The sequence below is a fragment of the Myzus persicae genome, unplaced genomic scaffold (assembly GCF_001856785.1).
Source record: "Myzus persicae strain clone G006 unplaced genomic scaffold, MPER_G0061.0, whole genome shotgun sequence".
NCBI classification, from domain to species: Eukaryota; Metazoa; Arthropoda; class Insecta; order Hemiptera; family Aphididae; genus Myzus; species Myzus persicae.
The window spans coordinates 68,381-84,445 of record NW_019100669.1 but is presented as its reverse complement, the minus strand read 5'-3'; the positions used below and the strand labels follow the sequence as shown (position 1 = coordinate 84,445).

Genomic DNA, 16,065 nt, shown 5'->3' with positions numbered 1-16,065 from the left:
CAATATAATATTTCCGGTGTTGTGCCATGCACTTTCCTTAAAAATTTCAATTTTAAAATCAACCACGGACACTCAATTGAGTACCAATTGAGATAACCTTAAAAGTATTATACCCGGTAGTAGGATTGATACCGTTTTTAGGGTAATTCACTGTGTAATGAATGAAACCAATAACTTTTAAACAAGAATATGGTTTCCATTCATAGCTCACAATCGCTGTTCCAAGAAAAAGCTCAAGAAAACAAAGATCAAGTTAAACAAGAAATTATTTCGTTAATTGTCTTCGTAGATCACACATTAGATCAATGCCATATTACCTATGTCATTGATTTTAATAGTTATTCATATTATTTAAGACAATTCAATAATTCAAATTTAATATTTTGAAGTACTATTGCTTATTTGAGTAAACTAAAATTTGGGGAAATATTAATTATATTCAAGTAAAATGAAAACACGATTATTAGAAGAAATTCTATAAAATTGTTTTGAAAATTTAAATTTAAAAAATATTTATACTCAGTAGGTATTTACAGAAGCGTATCTAGGATTTTTTCAAAGTGAGTGGAGATATAAAGATTTTAATAGACATATTCAGTTTCAGTATATATGTTACGGGCAATGTGGAATACCAGGCAATGTGGTCCTGCCGGGGCAATGTATACCATATATTTTTTTTTTAACCAACTAATATTATTTTTTATTATTATTACCTATTTACAGTATTGATTTTTTTTAAAACAATCATTATTAATTTTATTTATGTATCATAATACAATAAACTATGAATTTTTTGAAACACTGCGCATAAATTTATTTTTATTTCTTATCGTACTGCCTATTTAAAAACCAAATGTAGGAAAGCAGATAGGCTATGTAATTCCAAGTGCCATGGTTCTAAATCTTGTTTAAATAAATATGTAATAATAAAATTATAATTTATAATAATAAAAAATAATATTAGTTGGTTAAAAAAAAAATTGTGGTTTACATTGCCTGGGCAATGTGTACATTGCACATAACACTTAACATACACATATTATTATATACACGTTATATTGTACACAAATTTAGGTGTTCATTTGATCATGTCCTCCTCCCCACCCGTAGAATAACACTGATTATTAATATTTACAGTATGGTTATTACTTATTAGTTATTATTGCTAATTACTACAATAATATACAAGATAAGTAGGTCTCTCACTTAGATCATAATATAATACTTTCTGATATAAATCATAAATGCTAAGGACTCACAGGTATTCAACAGTTACAATTAAAAACACATTTGAATATTTGAATCAAAAACATTTATATTTTAAATTAGTCAAACAAAGATTGCTTATTACATTTAAATGAAATTTTATTATATGAGGATTTGTTAGCATAATTTAACTAATTTTTTTATTGTAATCTGTTTATTTTAAGTGTTAAAATAGAGTGTAACAATCAAAACGTTAAACATGAAGTATGTATGTTTAGATTGTATATTAATAACAAAAAATAGATAAATAAATAAGTTCTTTATATTATAATATGTATTGCATGAACAAAATCAGAATACTATAGGTATAATATATATTTTCTATAGTATTAAAAAAACTAATATAAATGTTGCAAATGGCTTGATTTACACAGATACAACTTATATATTATATATATTTAGTAGTAAATTTGAAATAATAATTGCAACCAATAACTGGTCATATTATTATCAATAAAACAGTCATACTATTCAAAGAAAATAGAGTAAAAACTATAATTTAAAAACAGTTCACTATTTAAAAATCAAAATGGGTTTTATTATTTTATCATTATATGATATTACATTTTCAGTAGGTACCTATTAGAAATAAAATAAATACTAATAATTATCTATGTTTATGAAAAAAATACAAACAGAGATTTAAAAACTTGAATCAAATCATACTTGCGGTTCTTAATTCAAACCCCAGATTATTCAATTACTGTATACAATCTGGACCAAACTTTGAAAAATACTATGTTGACATGTGGCAACACAATGACGAAAAAGCAATAAACTCATGACAATAATTCCATTAAATTATTTTAGTGCTCTTCATAAGTTGTAATCCAAATTTTGATTTTGTTAATATACGACTATTAAGGCAATCACACACTGCTGCGGTGGTGGCAAATTATGTCAAGAAGCATTTTACCGCCACCACAGCAGTTAGTGCAAAAGTTTAAGATATTGAGTTCAGTTCAAATGTTTTAAACTTACTGTTTGATTTTCAAATGGGTTTATAAAATCACTAGTTACAATCTTGATTAAATCAATGCGCAATGAATAAAAAAAACCTTTATTAATCATTATTTTTTTTAATGCACATACAATTTTTAAATTACTACTCAAAATAATTTTCAATGAAACAGTTTTATTTGTTTAACTTAATAACCTAGAGTTACTGCAACTTTAACATTGCACTTAATATTTTGTACCTGCACAATTAAATGGTTGTGTCACTTTAATAAATCATAATAATTTTTGGGCTTAAAAATACATATTTATTGTTGAGACTATTTCCTTAACCTAAGTATACATGAACAATACTTATAGATTGATTTGTTGTATAAAGTTATTATTTTTTAGTATTCATTAATAAATTACTGAGTTCATAAAAAAATCTAAAAATTAAGACATATACTAGGTACTTATAAGTAACACAAACTTGAACACGTGTAGTCTGTTAATATTAAAATAATCATAAAAAAAAAAATTGAAACGTATAAATTAAAACTTATTAAGTATAGGTAGAAATACATATTTTATAATAATGCCTTCATAATAATAAGTAATTAAAATAATAACTATCTAATTTTACCAAAATATTATGTTTTAGTCACTTACATAAATTAATTTTCTTATAAGGTTTTTTTTCAAACATTTTAATAAAAAAAAAATATTTTAAACCATATAGGTACAATTAGGTATAATAAATTAGTACATACAGTTTTAAGTTATATTGGACACTTATGTTAATGACCAATTAACTACAATAAGTAAAAGTTAACTCAGGGGCGGATGTATGCCATACTAAACAACTGTCTGGGATGCACATATTTTGGGGAATAGAAATAGAAATAATATGATGTATAACGTATATTTTTTATATATTATAAATCTGTATTATAAGTTAGGGCATATTAAGGTCTAGACAGATAGAGCTTAAGACACTTTTGGTGTTTGCGGTAATAAATCTGCCCCTGGTTTAAATAGCATATAAAATGAACACAAATGGGTAATAAATAAAAAAAAAAACCTACTGTGGTACCTAATAATTTATTAAATATATTCAAGTTTACAAAATGAATTCACATTCTATGAAAATGAATGATTATATTAACCCTACCATTACTAGGTACTAATTTTCACATTGCAACTTCAATAATAATACAAATGTCTTAGTTTTTCAAGAAAAAATCTCAAGCAATTTGTTTAATATTTATTAATGAGAAACACAATTCTACATCAACTATATTAAACAAGTGGTTTGTACATTTGAGACACATTGTATTAATAAAAGAACAAATCAGTTCAACATTTTTAGTTTTTGTAATGATATGTTTCATAAGATATTATTACCATAATATATGAAACAATTACAAGTTAATATTTTTATAATTTCTAAATTTAATTAAATAAGATTATACTTACAATAAGTATTTACAATATTATTCAAAATAGAATAAAAACAAAATTATTAATTAATCATATTCATATAATATACATTACTTTTGTAACTCACAAGTCATAATATGGTGAGTACACAGGTGATGAATAAAATCTATAAAAAAGAAAAAAGTTAACACATGTCTTAAGCATATCATCAAAACCGTATGATGTTAATGATTACAAATTTAAATACATGCAAAAAGAAAATATAATTTAGAATTGAAACTGATTTAATTATTTAATTTTGACTAACATTTTTTTTAAAAATATAATAAGTATGATAATAAATAGTATTAATAGTAGACTTAAGTATTTTTTTTTCTTTTTTATATATATATATATGTAAATGGTTATTTTAAATAAACAACAAATGTAAGTGATTATTAAAACTCACAGAAATATAAACAAGATTTATTTTTTATAGTTACAAGTTTAAAAATTATGTGAAATATATGCATGTACTCAAGTCTTATTAACAAACCAAGATACTCAGTGTTAAAAAATAAATATCTTTAAATTACATTTTTAGGCTAATAATTTAACAAATGTTGTCAACAACTAAATTATACAAGTATTGTTTTTTATTGGAATAATCAGAAATATATAGACATTCTCACCATAATCTGATTCATACACTAGTTATCTACCCAGAACGCGCAGTTAATTAATTTCTATTTAATTTACATCCATATTATTTTAGTTGGTCAGGAATAAGTCATAAAAGAAAACCATTTTGTTATTTTTCATGCATATTATTCCATACAAATATTTATGCGCTTTATACATTTGTTGATATTGTAACATTAATTCCTAAATTTCCATTATCTGCAAAGAGTTGTGCTGTACTTGTATCAAATACCAAACAGTCTGAATTCAAAATTGCTGTTGAAACTCCTTCATGTATACTTCTTGGTGTTGCCTCCCATGCTAAACGTCTTCGATGTCCATTAAGTTCTAGTCTGTAAGCAAAATTTTCACATTGCTTTCGGCTTCCAATCAATTGCACAATAGCAAAGAACTGTTGGTGGCCTTCATATTTTTCTTGCTTTTCAAGTACAAGCATAAAATGATGGCCAAAACATGATTGCATCATTACCCAATCCACTGCACCGGGAAGATTTATGTCAGTTGCTAAAAATACTATATCTTCTCCTTGTAATGTTGTTATAGATTTATGTGCAACCATTAAGTGTTCCATGACTTGTTCCAACCCACCTTGCCATTTACATGAAGCACCTGGACATGGACAAGTGTATGGGCGACATTCACATAGTTCTTCATGCTCGACTTTTTCAGAATGCAATAATGATACAGGGCAACCCGATGATGAATATTTACAGGGAAACATGACTGTTGAAGCTACTTTTTCCATGGCTAAATTGCGTATGTTTCCTAGTGGACCACGGCATGTTGGGCAACAATTGAGTTTTGGTCGACATGTACTACAAACTAAATGTCCACTTTGGCATTGCAATATTGGAGGTAACACATAATCAAAACAAACAGGACATTCAAAAAGCGAAGCTAAATCAGCAGATATTGAGGCAGAGTTTGAAGCAGAACCACCATTGTGAGAGCTATTACTGCCTACGGCACTTCTTCGTTTAGTCCCACCACCGCTGGGTAATAAAACACTGACAGTGCCAACACTAGCAGTTGGATTGCCGATTGATGTTCCACCACTATTTGATCCACCAGATCCACTCATCCTTGTTTCTTGATCAGTGACTAAATGGTGGTTGAAATCCACAATGCCACTGTTATTGGAAATGGAGGTGTTTTCTGCCATGTAAAGCTAACAAATAATCATGAGAGTATTTAATCAAGTCTTCGGTATTGAAACACATGAGAACTGAACCAATGTAGACCAAATTAATCGTTTGGTATTTAACACGAATTTTTTTTGTCAGAAAACAAACAATAATTTGCAAGACGAAACAACCGCGCATGCGGCGTACTTCTTACCGTTGTCCATTTCTTATTTTGTACTTTTATTTAAGTCTAATTACACATAAATTAAGCTAAAAACATGTAAGTACCTCGCGCGTACTTTGGATGTTATTTTCCCGATTCGCTGTCAATCACGAGCTGCTGTCCTTTATTGATGCACGGTCGCATGTCCAAATTGGTAGGTATAAAAGTAACTTGGACATCCGGCGTCGGCGAATAAAACAAAACTGAACACACTTAATAAGAATAACAAAGTTTGACTACAGTGTTTTTTTAATACGCGAATCAATAGTTATTTCACTTTGTCGCATTGGTAAACAAACGGACATAGCCGAAACGCGTGAAAACCGTAAAAAAAAAACAAATTAGTAAACCTACACTTATAATACGCTATTACCATAGAACATTACCCTGCTATTCATATGACAATCATTTTATCTATTCATCTTCATATTGATACGATAACGACATTGTAGCATTGTACAAGGAGATTACATGGGTTACAGTGTCGCCACTCTAACACTGTTTGTGTACCGCAGTGCATAAAGTAAATAAATAATAATAAATAATAATGATATTATTGTAAAAACTAAAACACGGCACATTTTCAAATCGAATTATTTTCTATTATTTCATGAAATAGTCAAATATTTATTTCATAATAATTAATAATTATAAAACAGCTGTATTGGTCACTTGGCAGTCAGCACTCCGAAAAGCTTAACGATTTCAAACAGTAATACAACTATAAAAAAATAATTAAAATGCGGTACTATAGTGCACTACGATAGTGCGGCACACAGTAGTTGCTAATATTAATCTGCAAACAAAAAAATGTCTGTAAATAAAGTAATTTCAAATCAGTGGATGTTTCAATAACTATTTAGATAAATACATCAACGAATAGCTGACCCGTAGTCATACAACCACACGGTTTAATTATTTTTATTATTTATTTAATAAAATATGATATAGGTAGAATATAGGTAATTGCTATTATGTAACTATTAGAGAGCCGTTTCTTTTTATAGTAAAATATCTGTGTCAATCATAGCCTATAGGTATTATTTTATTTTAAATTATAGTTATCCATGTATGTTGTTATAATCCAAATTTTTATTTTTAACAACAATTATTTATTAACAATATCTATCCATACTTTCCATAATCGATGGAACACCACGATGAGGGGACAATTTAAAATATATACGAATATTATGATGTTATAAATAAAGTGTTTTAAAAAAAAAAATTTTATTTCAAGAATATGATTTAAGCTAGTAATGTATATTATTGGTAGGTGCCTATATACTTGGTTACTATAGCCTCGATATGATAAAACAATAACAGTAACTAACAACATTTTTTCATACTCTCTACTCTTTAGTCTCAAAACTAAAATTAAAATTAAATAGGGTAAATTACATTACTCACCATACTTTTTATCACCTAACAAATCGAAGACAAATATAACTAATCAAATACTATGAACTACGATGTAAAAAAATCTAAAAAATGAGATAGGTATTTAGTAAATAATTAATGTTGATTTGCTTAATAGCTAAATGACCACATGGAATTGGCTAGATACAATCTCAAACAAAAACAAACTAAAAACTGGATAAATGTCACAAGTCAGTCAAAACAGTCAAGTCAGTCTGAACTATATCAAGCGGAAAAACAATCAATGTTTACTGGTGTCAATAATTTTATGACCAAGCTTATAATCGATAAGGATCGTTTGAATAATTCTAGTAGCAAACATTTTATATTTTAAATATAAATAGGTTTTACTTATTAATAAACTAATATTACAATAATATGATTATTCTAAGAATTTTACAAATCCAATTCTGAGGAAAACATGATCTTGGATGATTTTAAAGAACGTATGAAGTCAGCCCATGACATTATTAATCAACTAAATTGTTTGATACAAATAGAAAAATCTGTTTGGATAGCACCAATTTATGAAAATACTCCGAAGGATAGACAAAGTAATTCATTTTGGTATCTATATCTAATTTCCAATGGCATTAGCATCTTAAATTACAGTGAAATGAAAAATATTTTGTCGTACCTAATTTATTGAAATCTTATTTTACATAAAATTATGCCTAGATGATAGTATAAAGATGTATGCATAACATGTTTTTTTTAACAGAAACCAAAAAAAAAAAAATGAAAAATTCATAAATGCATATTATACCTATTGTACCTACTGTTTTCAAACCATTAATGACATAAACTACCTTGATATTCTCCAAAATATGAATTTATTATAATACGTAATCAGTAGCCAGTATAGGGTATTCGAAAAAAAATCCCGGGAAAAAAAACCTGGTACCAAAAATACGTTTAAAAAAACCGGAAAAATTACCTTTAATTAGTTTATTATTCTTTATTATTTATATCTTAATGTCATATTACGCTAGATGTGTTTCCAGATTCTGAGCGGAGCGATGAATGTATTGATTTTACAACGATGTGTGTTTTTTTATTTATTTATATATATTTTTTTTCAAAGCGGCAGGAAAAATAAACAAAAAATTAAGGAAAAACTGGTATTTTTACTCAAACTGGGTTTCGAAAAAATTGATTTTGGTTGTTGGTGTAACTCTATACAAACAAATGACTTATAGTAGATACATGCAATTTTTACTGAATGTTATATATTAGCATTTTCTATACACCATACAATTTTCAAAATATTTTGACTCATGTGGAAGTGTGGAACTATTTATAAGCATATAAAATGTTCGATTATTATTAGTTTTTTTTAACTAGTGACGGTGACAAATGTTTAGCTCCTTAAAAAAACTTGAACCAATGTATTAAATGTTCAACTTTTATAGCTAAGGATTGAAAATTTAAAACGAGGTTTCACGTAAGTAGTAATTCTGTAAGCAAAAAATCTAAAAATAAAAATAAACATAGCTTTTTTAAAAATTATTTTAAGTTCACATTATACAAAAAATAACAATTTTAGACTTTTTGTTCCAAAACAGCTAAATTTTACATAAGTATATATAATATTTTTCCAGTATTACTGATAATTTAAAAGTAATTTTATGAATAATATCAATTCAATTTACCGGTTACCGTACGAACTACAAATAATGAGTAATAACAATATAAAACATCCTAGAATGTCATACCCGATGTCCCCGCTCAGAATCCTTTTTCGTATAGGTACAATGATATTATATCATTGAATTCAAATTTAACGCTATCCATTTCAGCGACCTCCTAATAAATACCTTATGTAGTATGTACAGCAGAGCGTCATCCACTTACCCGCTTTTTTTTATAATTAATTAATAAAATCTCTATACGTAGTAAATAGTATAATTAATTAGATGAAATTATACCTACTAACCTAACTTAGATAAGTATCTACTATATTTTTAATAAATTATTGTCTATTTTCCTATTTTCTGTTTTTATTTCTATTCCATATAATGGTTTCAAAAGTAGTAACATTATTATACACAATTACATAGATATTTTATGTAATTAAAGAAAAACAATATTTTGTGTACGGCTTACAACTTATTTACCATTGTTACTAAATAGTACATCATTCAAAGTACAAAAATGAATAATTATATTAAACTTATTCGAAGCACATCAATACATTATGTCTAAAAGTGCCACATAATTATGTGTTAATAAATAGTCCATGTACATTTGGAATATTTAGAGCACAATCATTGAATATTTAATGTTTGTTGTAAGGTTTTTTTCAGGGTTTTTCCTAGTTTTATCAGTTGTAGCCTGTAGGTACCTAATGTTATTACTTTATAGAATTCCATGAACTGAAAAAGAAAATAAATTGGATGGAGGAATCAATAGAATCAGCTGTTAAAAGATATAATGTAATGAGAATATTTTTAAATCTTCCAAAAGACAATTTATATTCAGAAATAATACATCAAACGCCACCATTTAAACTAGATTATATGTCTAAAAAAAAAAGACAAGAAATAGTATGAATCAAATGGACTACTGTCATGTAGCTACTCAGCCTAAATATAATTATTATTTGTATTGTGTTAAGGAAAATCAATTTAAATTTAAAGAAACAGAACTCATTTTATCCGATTTGCGATCACCAATGGAATTGTTAAATAATAGAATTGTAGATCATGGGATCGGTCCAATTTATCGGTTTCTAAAAAGAAACACATCTGGTGAACAATTTATTTACCACTATTCGTGTACATTGTTTGGAATGTATGGTGAGTGAGTAATGTAATTAATTGCTTTTTTATAATGTTTTTTTGTCTTAAGTTGAAGGAAGTGGTACTAGCAAGTATGAGGCAAAACTAAATGCAGCTAGTGAAATGTTGCGGTCAATTATAAGAAAACAGAAAAAACGAACTCTTTCTTCACACATAAGATCTTTCAACGAAAAGGAGTAAAAAAAAAATATAAAAAACATCTATTTTGCACTTATGAGTAAATATTAAAAACATGTCTATATAGATTGAAAGCCATCGGTCAAATGATTAAGTTTAAAGCAAACTATGTGGAGGTACTTCATAGTGAATGCGTTAAATATTCGTTTAAGCCACCAGTTTATACGCTTATATCACAGCCCAAAAATGACGATCAACTGGTTAGCCATTATTCAATCCAATGCAATGCGATGGACTTAGTGGCGATAGGTATAGTTTAATTTAGATTTCCTAAATTCTGAATTTGATATACCTACATACTTACTTAAAAACAATAATACATATTCACAGGACACAGTAACAAACAATCAACAGCCAAACAAATGGCAGCACACAATATAATGAAACTATGGGAGAAATTGAATTCAAACAGCAACCCCTCCAAGCAGAGCTAAGATAACTAGCTTTTGAAGTACAAGATTATACAATTTTATTGGCATACCACATGCTTCATTTAACAGTTGGCTACACGCTCATTATTTCATAAAATTTTAACTTTTTTCAAAAATATTCTTTTTAAAAATTATTATAATAATTATTATTATTATTAAATTTGATAACATTTAAAAACAACATTTCTAAAAAAAAAAAATTTTATTATTTCTATCGTTATGATTTTTAAGTATTGTACCTTTTTTAAATGACATAATACATTTTAAAATTCATATTTTGCTTCAGAATATGAAATTGAAAATGTATTACTTATGTCATTTAAAAAAAGGTGAAAAACCTAAAAATTATAACGATAAAAAATAGTAAAATTTTTATTTTTATTTTTAGAAATGTTGTTTTGAAATATCATCAATTTATATAAAAAGAATATTTTCGAAATAATGATTGTAAACACTCGAATGGGTAACCTTGTATTTATTATAAAACTATTTTCTTGAGATTTTTAAATTATATTCACAATAATTAATATTTTTTACCTTACTTTATTTAATAGAAAATAATAATTTTAAATTCAATCAATATGCAGTCAATTAATTCATAATAGCTTACCTAGTTTTACATTTATTGTAATGAGTGAAAATTAATCATTTTTTCCAGTTAATTTGAAAAACAATCCTACAAGTCAAATGTCAATATTAAAAATATACATTTATTTTGGAAACGTTAATGCATATATTATATAGATATTTAAATGTACATACGTTACACATAGGTATTTAAATATACCTACATATATAATATATTTATGTATATAATATTTCTAGAATTTATATAGCTATTGAAGTATGTTCAGGAATTGTAAAATAAATATTAGTTTCTAGGTCATGAGCTCAGAATATATATTTAGAATTAGAAGCGAATGGAACTACAAATTCCATGCATCAATGTGCTAATGAGCTTGAGCATAATAAATTAATAAAATCATTGATCTGTTGCCTGTTGGTCACAACTTAAAAGAAAAAAGAAAACATGGTTATAAACCACTAGTTGCATTGTTACAAACTCATTGAAAGTCGCTAGAAGGAATTATTAAACCTGAAAATTAATTAAAATACAGAAATCGTATACATAAGCGTCATCTAGTGACAAAAGTCAGTTGCCTTTCACTTTTGTCGTAGGTGGTTGGTCGATGAAGTTCTTTGCTTGCTGAAAAGTTCATAACGACGACGGTAGAAGACGCTGCCTTTTTAGCAATCATCGGGTCGTCTCGATTTGGTTTTATAGTTAATAAATAAAACCTAAATCGTGGTTAGTTACAAAGTATAATGCTTTTGCAGTTTTGCTCTATGGCTATAATATAGGTTAAAATTGTTATCGCAATCTTGATCAATTCTTGTTATTTAGTTAAGTTTTTCAAATAAATGTAGTTGATTTATTATGATACTATACCCTGTGATACTACAAATTACAATTTAATCTTATATGAGGTATCAATAAAACTAAAAGTTGGACATAACCTAGGTATTTTGTTTTGTGTTAGCTTTTCACTAAGTAATCACTAATCTATAATTTTATTGTAGTGCCTGAAAAGAAATAGCCATACGACTAAGTTTATTGAAAATAATATTGGATAGTAAATTAGGACTAATACCCTAATATAATATATAATAGTTAATAGATCTGCTGTGGAAATTTGATTAATGCAATGATTAATGATTTTCAATAATTTTAAATAGCATTTTAGTATATTATAATTATATTTAAATTTTTGGAATTTATGACGTGTGTGTGAAGTTTTAACTATATTTCATTATTTATTTTATGTTTTTACTTTTTACTAATATTCTAATTATGATTCATGGCTATATAGTACATTTACTTTTATAAATGTTAAATAATATTCAGTATCGTTTGATAGTATCAAGAATTTACATATATTTTTTTTTATTTGAAAATTTACTTTCATCGATTTGAATGCGATAATCATTTTGTGTCACAATTCAATTGTTATTTTTAAATAAAAGATTGTTAATAACGCTGAAGTGTGTGTTCGTTTCAATTTTAAACGGTGCATCTTAATAATATTATGATATTATAAAAAATGTAAACTTAGGAGATAAAATACTCCACGATCGGATGGCCAAAATCTTAAGGAGTTATATGTTGGCAACCGAACGTACAGATGCAAGTCGTCAACACTCATTTTTAATACTGGTTGGCGGTTGCCTGTCACGTATACTGCATGAGATCCTGGTACTTTTGCGATATGGAAAACCTACTAACTACGATCTCTAAAATATTGAATTCGTTGAGGTTCATGGCGTTCATGCTATTTTAAAAGATTAATGCGTTCATATCAATTTTTTTATTTAATTTTTATGAACAGTTTATTACTTATACAAAATCGTGAAATGATATATAAATATTGTTGTTGTATGTCGAGTCGTGCAATGAGTCTGGAATTTTACTGCAACCTATTTTATTTTTATAATTCGTAATCAAATAAATATAATATATAACAGGGATATTATAAAAGAAAAATATTATTAAATAATATTAGAATATTATCATTAATACATAATATTATATTTATAAATACATTTAAACGTCTTAAAAATCATTGAAATTAATTGAAAATATAAACGTTGTCGTCGGGGGCGTACCGAAGAGGATTTTATTGGGGGTCTCGTAAAATTAGTAGTTTGACCAACTCTTTTTTTTTTTTCACAATTTTAAATACACGATCTATACAATATAGCACAATAAGTATATATGATATTATAATAGTAACATGACTATCTTGAATTAAGAAATCACCCATTGGTGACACTTGGCTGGGAATTACGCTGTCTAGACTCTAGAACTTCGTGTTTTGGCCAACTCTAAAAAAAAAAAATTGAACCTTTACAACTTATTTTTGTTATTTTGTTGGAGCAATTTCATCTCGTGCCTACATAATATGTTGTGCCTGATATGTTCTGACAGCCCTGCCCATTTCGAAATATTGGACTTTTTTGCACCAATATTTAGTATGAATTTGCATGATATTGGTTCAACACCTAAACCCAAAACTTGAAGCCCCGGGTTGTCGCAACGTACATAATTTTATCATTAGGCTGTTAAAATGCTTTTAATGTTTTAATTAAATAAGTAAATAACAAACTTAATTTATAATACTAACTATGAAAAAAATATTCACTGCCATCAATTAGGTATAAAAAGAAGGGGGGCAAGATGTGTTTAGGTAACCTACTATTAGTTCTAATGGTAAAATAAATTACTTTAATCACAATGATATCATATTATATACCTTTTTTAGTAGTATTATAGGAGAACCGTCTTCGCTTAGAATCGTTTTTCGTATACATCGATTTTATATCATTAAATTCAAATTTAACATATCCATTACAGTTACTTTCTTCTCTCTAGTCTCTAGACACCTAATGTGCAGCAGTGCGTTACACATTTACCACTTACCCGCTTTTTAATTTTGAATATATCAACAATTTTAAAGGTGTAATCGTATCTAATAAAAACAAGGAATTATTGTTAGCTTTAGCACATCTATTTCTGCTTTATTTACTTATGACTTGAATCGCTCATTTAAAAAATGACATACAAAAAGTTGTACAGCACAGATACTAAGCCCACTAAAGATGTACTTTTCCACAAGACTATAGTTAATTGTTAATATTTATTCTTTATAATATAATAAAATAAATAAATATTAATAACAGTATAAAATAAATATTTTCAAAATAATTGCACTGAATCTGTAATTACAGAATTGAAGATGTTTATTACTTTTTTAAAAATAATACTGATTAAAGTCATAATATAATTGATAAGAATATGGTACATAATTAAAGTTGTAAATAAAACAATAATAGCTTTTATTAATATTCATAAACTTTTTTGATTTAGAATCATGGCTATTTTTTTATAGTAGATTACAGGTCTATTCATTTTATGCTGGTAAATTCTATAATCATAAAATATTTGTTTATACTTTGCAAAAAAAGTAAAATTTTATAATTTTTTTTATCTAGAATGGTCATCATTTGTGGAAATATAATTTTACCGAAGCCTATTATTTAATATTTGCCGGCCGCGGTAGCCCCGAAGAAAGTCCTGGGGCAGCATATGCCACCCCTGCTGCCCATGTGTTCAAGCATATGGCCTTTAGGTGAGATTTAAAAAATATATATAAAAGAGCTGTATAAATGATATTTATGCGTATCTAGAAATACGCTATAATTTGTATAACAATATAATACCATTATTATAAACATCGTGTCGTGTTTTATTAGGCCACAGCCTATACATCAGAAATTACCACGTACCTACATTCAACGCTTTTAATGGAAAATGAAATTGATACAATTGCCAACAATAAATTGTGGAATACCGAGTTAATATCAGGTTAGCTATTATTTTTCATATTTTGTGACTGCTTTGAATTTGTTGATACTATTTACTACCTTCTATGAAATTACATTATTATGGTTTTCGAACACAAAATGTAAAAATGTATATTATATTATAACATTAAATAAATATCCATACATAAAAATGATCTAGATTCTAGATAGGTAAATTAATATAGATAACTAAAGTTGTCATCTGAGATAAAAAAAAAATAAGACCAGTGGATTTTAATATAGATAAAATAATTTATAATAGAATAATAGACCCAGCCCCAGATTTTATATGTTTAAATTTTAAATTAGAGTCGGCCAAATCATAATATCCAACAAACATAAAATTATAAAATTAGTCAGGTTAAAATTGATTTAAATTTAAATTTCGTAACAATTAAAAATTATAGGCATTCGTTAAATAATTTTACATTTTTAAATTTAATTTTTATAGTAACATTTAGATTGCAGTCGGCGTTATCGACAGTTGTTACGATTTATAGTTAGTCAAAAAAAAATTAGTTATTAATTTTGTTGTGGTTAGAGACTTATAGTGTTGGGCTTTAATTCATCATTCCCTTTTGAACATTGAAAAGATCATTGGCAAACTTGATATATTTTTGTATTAACTCTGTAAAATGTTCGACATTGTAAAGTTTCGAAACAATAGACAAAATACTTATAACCAGTTTTGGACAAAATCGATTTTTTTAAAACCCAAATGTTTAATATTCGCGTTTTCTATAAACTGAAAAGTTGAAAGTTCCTCAAATAGGTAATAGGTTGTGGTTTATGCACCTTGTGGAAATTTGAAAAAAGTTAAGAGTTTATCCACAATAATATTTTGTATGAAACTACTTTATTAGGTACTATCCTGAATTTCCACTATCCCCTTTGTATAAACTTCTTCCGTTTCTTCCTGATATATCTGGTTTTTTTACTGTGGCTGCTGTCACCGTCGATATCTCTCCGCCCTATGCCTTGTGTAAAGCGACACATGAATGTTGAGTTGCCTACCCACTCGGTTCAGGGGGATCAGATACGACGAGTCATAAGTTGCCTACCGCCCACAATTCCGGGCTTAAACCACACACATTCATCGTTTTGAGTTCGTCAGTCCACGGTCGTCGTTGTTTACCTCACAC

General features: G+C 26.9%; 2 protein-coding genes across 2 annotated transcripts; one reads left to right on the top strand and one right to left on the bottom strand.

Moving 5' to 3' along the window:
- Window positions 1-3,999: 3,999 nt before the first annotated feature.
- Window positions 4,000-6,082, bottom strand: LOC111040236 (E3 ubiquitin-protein ligase Siah1). The gene has a single exon (XM_022324061.1). The coding sequence runs from the start codon at window positions 5,486-5,488 to the stop codon at window positions 4,478-4,480; it is 1,011 nt and encodes a 336-aa protein (XP_022179753.1). The 5' UTR covers window positions 5,489-6,082; the 3' UTR covers window positions 4,000-4,477.
- A 1,053-nt stretch (window positions 6,083-7,135) lies between these two features.
- LOC111040011 lies at window positions 7,136-15,928 on the top strand. The gene is made up of 11 exons (XM_022323699.1): window positions 7,136-7,147; window positions 7,211-7,403; window positions 7,485-7,646; window positions 9,457-9,638; window positions 9,710-9,890; window positions 9,943-10,069; window positions 10,138-10,319; window positions 10,401-10,494; window positions 10,890-10,899; window positions 14,552-14,688; window positions 15,787-15,928. Exons 1-11 carry the CDS (start codon window positions 7,136-7,138, stop codon window positions 15,926-15,928), a joined length of 1,422 nt encoding a protein of 473 aa, XP_022179391.1.
- Window positions 15,929-16,065: the final 137 nt, after the last annotated feature.

Bases quoted from the DNA above. Each gene is read 5' to 3' on its own strand.
- LOC111040011 (XM_022323699.1), top strand. The intron at 10,070-10,137 runs GTAAAAAAAAAA...ATGTCTATATAG, and splicing joins AGATCTTTCAACGAAAAGGA to ATTGAAAGCCATCGGTCAAA. The intron at 10,320-10,400 runs GTATAGTTTAAT...ACATATTCACAG, and splicing joins GATGGACTTAGTGGCGATAG to GACACAGTAACAAACAATCA.
- LOC111040236 (XM_022324061.1), bottom strand. From the start codon at position 5,488: ATGGCAGAAAACACCTCCATTTCCAATAACAGTGGCATTGTGGATTTC.